The sequence below is a fragment of the Embiotoca jacksoni genome, unplaced genomic scaffold (assembly GCF_022577435.1).
Source record: "Embiotoca jacksoni isolate LCO1_2020_lvr unplaced genomic scaffold, fEmbJac1.0.p SCAF_11, whole genome shotgun sequence".
NCBI classification, from domain to species: Eukaryota; Metazoa; Chordata; class Actinopteri; family Embiotocidae; genus Embiotoca; species Embiotoca jacksoni.
In genome coordinates, this window is record NW_027185241.1 from 7,854,038 (window position 1) to 7,860,165 (window position 6,128).

The window sequence follows — 6,128 nt, forward strand, 5'->3', positions numbered from 1 at the left end:
GATCATAGAGAGCTGAGAACAACACAAAAAGCTTCCCCTGTTTGACAGAGGAACTGTGTGTGGCACCCAGGTGTGTTTAAACTGTAAGCTACAGCTGGTGCAAAATCGTTTTTACTTTGATGTTGCTGATTCCAGCATGCTGCCGCAGATAGCTGTCTGTTGAATACAGTAGGTGATGTGTTCATAAAGAACGGCTTGTGCAGGTCCAGTACCCCGCAGTTACAGCTCATAGTCATAACTTTACCCATGAAACATTCATATCTGTTTGCAATTGAGCTTGAGCAGAGTCTCTTGATATGCTTTATTCATGCAGCTGGCAGCAGTAGTGTGCCAGTGCTGAAAAATGAATGAGACATTTGGAAAGGCCTTTTTCTGAATCAGTGTTTCCCCAGTAGGTGTGGTCCTCAAGTCACCATAAGGACAAGAGAATCAAAGTAGCAATAATGTCTCCGTGTGTGTCTCAAAGACATCTCCATATATACAGCATTACACCAGCATCCCAGAGTTCACCAGGGTCTCCACAGCAGCTCAGAAGGAACTGTGCTGAATTTGGATGTGTTAGATCTTTGTTGGGCAGGTTGCCTGAATGCTGACAGGTCCTTCCCTAGTGGGCCGATGCAGACTGATGGATTTGCTAGAGGCACTTTGCTCTCAAAGGTGTCTGTGTGAAACACTGTGACTGAATGACGAGAGAACAACCATGTACCTCCCAAGGCATGGCATCCTACTCTAATCAACAACAGATCACTAAGGCCACCACAGCTGGCAGACTCATGCTGACAGGTGAGCTTGTCTAATTTTACCCGAGCAGCTTTTTAGATCACTATGAGGAATGTTATTCTCTCTTCCATACTTTCATTGATCAGGTCAGAGGATGTGGGCTAGGCTGTGTTTGTAGCTAAATTCAAATATGATCTTTGATTAATGTTTGGTCTTAATCACAAGAGCCCAGATCTCTGCAAGGTGTTGCATGAAAAATGTAAAGAAGTCTTGAAATGAATAGCAGGGACTACAACAGTTTAGTTTCTTGACCTTTATCCGATCTTTGCATACATTTTTTTTTTTTTTGGTGAAAGACAGGGGTCACAAGCTTTATTTCAAGAGTCAGAGAGGTTGGAAACACCGTTTTATGTTAAGTTCAATTGGTTTTAAATCTACAGCGGTTGCCTTCGACATAGCACTTCTGATAATATCTTCACTTGGACGCCTGATAACTTTAACGATCATCTTCTTGGGTTTTTGAGAAGTAATAAGCGGTCAGAACTCAGGATAATGGGTTGTAAGCTGTTGTATTGCATCAGTTACTAGGACTGAATTTGAACTGAAGAAGAAGAAGAAGAAGAAGAAGAAGAAGAAGAAGAAGAAGAAGAAGAAGAAGAAAGAGTGGAGAACAAAAACAGGCTCCTGCAGTATTTATTTATTTTTTAAAGATGATAAGTTATATCAATAAAAGTCTGCAAAGTAAAATGCAATTAAGTCACTAAAAACTCACTGCTCACTGTAACCTATTGCATGAGGGTTAGCAGTTTTGATATTTGGGCCCACTGAGGAACTAAAAATGCAATTGTCTTCTATTGTCTGTAGTTTGCCTCCAGCTTTCTGTAGGTAGAGCCTCCCATTCACCACATGGTGGCAGACATTTTCCACCGACAGGATTCTGTCCATCACTGCGTTGCATAAATTACTGCTTACAGTAAGTTTACAAGACTTGCCAGCTCACACAGGTGTATGTTGGTGTTAGACATATTCTGTGAAACTGTAGACATTCAAACCCTATGCTAATATGCATACTGTTTGCTAAAAGGATTACTCTGCCGCAGACATAGGCCTAAAGATATTAGGGCTGGATGAAAAAGGGGCTGTTGGTGAAAAATCCATACATTTTAGTTTTACTGCATTCACATTCACCAAATTACATTTCTGTATTTACAATTTTTAATTGAGATTATATATAATAAGAATAATGAATAAGTGTTTTAAGGATTTCTTAAACTGTGATGTATAGGACTGTCACCTAACTGGAAGTGAAGAAAGAATTAGTATCACTATGATGATGAAAAACAAACAATAAACCACATTGGGAAAATGTAAGGTAAGACATGGAAATTACGCATGGTGTTCTCATTGATTACCTGAGAGTTACAGGAATATTAGAGAGAATTTTATTTATGTGCTCTCCTGCCAATCTACTGTTCAAACTCCAATCCAGTAGGTGACAGTATTGCGTCTGAGAGCTGAATGCCAACCGCCTGTAAAATCAACGAAGTGAATCCTTTCCACATCCGGGTGAATCGGTGTTTACAATCGGGAGGTCGGGCAGTCAATACTAAGTAAAGAGGGAGAAAGCTGCAATTACATCGTGTGCCAGGGGTGCTTTTCTGCGCTGTCCCTACAAATGGCATCTCAGATCCCCATCACCGTCAGGACCCAACCGATAGCTGCCGGCGCTGCCGCTCTCCGGGGGAAGAAACGCTCCGGTAGTCCGGCGGTGTCCGGCGCTCAGCAGGCCCCTGGGAGCATCAGCATCACCATCAGCAGCCAGAAGAAGAAGAAAGGGCAGCTGGCAGCTGCACCAACCACGCAGACACAGGTAACGCCAAACCGAAATGTGGCAGTAAAAATGATTGTGGCTTCGGGATGATTTATTTTACAGTGCCTTATAATTTATCATCCCGGTTTACGTTCATGTTAAATGCTTTTTAGAAAAACAAACAAACAAACAAAAAAACTTCTCACCTCCATCTAAATAATCGACATCATTACAAGATATGCTATAGCTTGGAAAAAAACAACAACCTGTAAAACACAACAATGAATAGCAAAGATCAATCCCTTGCTTACATTCAGCTAATTATTGCAAAAGTGTAAATACCTTTATCAGTTACTGAAATTGATTATCAATAAACCTTATCAAACCAAACTTTGTTTCATTAGTTTCCTGATAGGATCTCCTTCACAGTTTAGTTCAGTTTAAACAAAACAGATGCTGCTAGCCATTAATTCTCATCTGTCTGGTAATATTTTAATGAAGAACTCGGGCTATTACTACTACATTGGTTATATTCAATGAATAGTAATGATATTGTACTACTATCATGCATTGTGTTTCACAGCAGCACATAAAGCTACAATTAGACTGGAGAAATAACATCACACACAAGGAAGTGACATAAGCACAACAGCTTGTAGCACGCAGTCTTAGTGCTTAAACAGACGCTGACATTGCTGATTAGCGCTTTATGTGTTTTCTATATAACAGTTTTAAAATGTCAACCCATCCATGTCCATAGTGGAATTTAAATGTATTTTACAGCACTTGAAATAGGAACTTAGCTGAGCACAAATCTATTGAAATTTTAAACATTTGTCAAAGTATGAGGCTGCAGTCAAGTTTTTCTTAACCTTTTTATTGTATCAAATGAATGTTTTTAAATGAAAATCAACTTTGTCTATTGATTGAGGTATGATAAGTATGTGAAATAATTTTTTTTTTCACATATAGCCACGTAATTTGACAGCTTCCAGAGCCGATTTTGTGTTTCTGCTTTTAACAGAAAATATTTTGTGTTTTACCTTTAACATACTATATTTATTGTTATATTTATAATTATTGTTAAATATGTTACCCCCACATATGATTGTAAAGTATCATAAATGCCACACGAGCTTAAGGATTCATATTACCCTGTGTATAGCCACCTTTACGCATTCATATATCACATAGAAAACATGTGGCTTAAAATCAGGTGTGATTGCTGTATGTCTGAATGAGGTGCTTCATCAGATAGCTGCAGTCGAGACGGTGGCTGAAGTGAAGGCAGTGGGATCAGCTGACAGCGGTCCACCCACCACCACAGAGTCGACTACAAAACCTCCACCATTCAAAGACCCTACTTTCACGGTGAGAGCCTGCATCCGCCTGGAATTACATTTTTCTGCTTCTGTTGCATCTGCCTCAATTTTTTATTCTCTCTTTTTTTTCTCTCTCAATCTTGGCAGCATTCTGGGATTGGGGGAGCAGCAGCAGGCAAAAAGAACAGGACCTGGAAGAATCTCAAACAGATTCTGGCTTTGGAGCGGACTTTACCCTGGAAGCTCAACGATCCCAACTGTGAGTTTCTGTATCTTCTTTTATCGGCTACATGTGTGTTTGTTAGCTTTAAATAATTATACTGTATTTACGTATGCAATATTCTACCCTATTAATGCAAAATAATGTCAACAACATGTTGTAATGTATTTTATAAATACATTTCAAAATGTGGAACAAACCTCATATTTATTTAAAAATTATGGTTTTGCCATTTTGAGGCCAAAATTAGGCCAACTATTTCATAAAGTTACTTTATTTTTCTGATGTCCAGTTTAAAACTGAATCTCACTTATTCTAAGTTGTCATGAAACAATATTTTCAGTTTGTCTTAGTTAAATGCATTTTTAAATGCATTTGAAGATTACTATAGTGTAATGTTCTGTAGAAAAAAGCTCTGAAAGTCTCACCTTAATTATTGCTGTTTGATGTTTTTAAAGTACATTATATGTCATAGCTATACAATATTATTACATCAAATATAAGACTGCAGTGATGAGTCAGTGGCGTGTATAAAAGAAATGCCCATGATAGTACACTTTTAGTTCAATTTCTGAATATTCTGTGTTTACAGACTACAACATTGATGCTCCTCCTTCTCTGAAGCCTGCCAAGAAATACTCCGACATCTCTGGACTCCCTGTGAGTAACCAGTTTGTAAAAAAAAAAAAAAAAAAAAAGTGGCTGAACAACGACAGCATTACTTTAGCCTAATCGTATAAAACACACAGAATAATCTCTCTTGTCTTTCCTCAGGCAAACTACACAGACCCTCAGACGAAGCTACGCTTTACGTCTTCTGAGGAGTTCTCCTACATCCGTCTCCTCCCCACTGATGTTGTTACAGGCTACCTGACCCTCCGAAAGGCAACATGCATCGTACCCTGACAGCTGAGCAAGGCTTGAAACCTGAAACAGAATTGAACTCATGTCAGTGTAGGAAGTTGTCGGGCCAGCCAGGAGAGAGCAAAGGCTGCTTACAGAGACCCAACCCAGTTTTGAACGCCACTGAGAGGACAACTGCTGGAGCTCCAAGGCTGACCACTGTGAGACATTGGCATTGCCGTTATTAAGAAGGCAATCAGAGTCATAATTGTTACTGTGTGACAAAATAAATTGAACAAATGGAAAATTTCAGTTTTGCGTTCATCTAGAAAGAATGATTGCTTATTTATATGGGACACTAGTTTCTATCAAACAGTTTTTGAATGTTATAATGTCCCTCCATCAGTGAAATGTCCAGTGAATGTTTTATTTCTCAAAGGGGCATTCAAAAGTCCGAAAAACTATATCATTCTAAATGAAAAATATACATTTCCACAACTGCCTGATGAAGTGCACCTAGTTCTTCTGGCAATTTTAGAAGCTTGGCATGGATTTACTTCTACTAAATCGATGGGACGCATACTGTCAAATACAAGCTAAACTGCTCAAATGCTGTGTGCCACCTTGGAAGGAGTTTGATTATTTTTCATTGACTGTTACTTTTTATAACTTGATTATTAAAACTAGCATGAATTTGTTCTTAAACTTTCAGTTTCTCTTTCCCACCTGCGCTTTCACCTATGTTTTTTTAAATTTTATTTTTATAAATGTACATTTTCTCTGTTGGAAGTGGAGTCAAAATAAATGTTTAAGTCACAGTTTTGTTTAAACTAATCACACCTGTTGGATATTGATATAAAACACTTGACAATGAGAGCCATAGCCAAAATACCCACATATTCACCTGTACTTAGCTGTGTCTCACATCTTCTGTTATTATGCTTCTGTTTATCTATAAAAGCAATGCAAATGCAACCAGGCTAAGTTGGTCTTTTTAGCAAGCCAAGAGTCATCATGCAGGCCTAATCTCAAGTGTCATATACAAATGCATTAGTTCCACATGGTTTTAATTCCTCAGATGCATTTAATGTATGATGTGTCCGCCGACTTGTAGAGTGAGAGTGTCTCATTAATCACAGACGGCAGGCATCAACACTCATTTCCATGGTATATTTCATGGTGTTTTTCACTAATTTGATGAATGAGGATCAGT

General features: G+C 38.5%; 1 protein-coding gene across 2 annotated transcripts; it reads left to right on the forward strand.

Moving 5' to 3' along the window:
- The first annotated feature begins 2,291 nt into the window (after positions 1-2,291).
- Positions 2,292-5,890, forward strand: ino80c (INO80 complex subunit C). Of its 2 annotated transcripts, none has more exons than XM_069142892.1 (5): positions 2,292-2,590; positions 3,773-3,901; positions 4,000-4,111; positions 4,665-4,732; positions 4,847-5,890. In XM_069142892.1, the coding sequence occupies exons 1-5, from the start codon at positions 2,396-2,398 to the stop codon at positions 4,976-4,978; spliced, it is 636 nt and encodes a 211-aa protein (XP_068998993.1). In that variant the 5' UTR covers positions 2,292-2,395; the 3' UTR covers positions 4,979-5,890. The 2 variants fall into 2 exon arrangements, with proteins under 2 accessions (XP_068998993.1, XP_068998994.1); XM_069142893.1 differs by having other exon boundaries at positions 3,785-3,901.
- The last annotated feature ends 238 nt before the right edge of the window (positions 5,891-6,128 follow it).

Bases quoted from the DNA above. Each gene is read 5' to 3' on its own strand.
- ino80c (XM_069142892.1), top strand. From the start codon at position 2,396: ATGGCATCTCAGATCCCCATCACCGTCAGGACCCAACCGATAGCTGCC. The intron at 3,902-3,999 runs GTGAGAGCCTGC...CAATCTTGGCAG, and splicing joins TCAAAGACCCTACTTTCACG to CATTCTGGGATTGGGGGAGC. The intron at 4,733-4,846 runs GTGAGTAACCAG...GTCTTTCCTCAG, and splicing joins CCGACATCTCTGGACTCCCT to GCAAACTACACAGACCCTCA.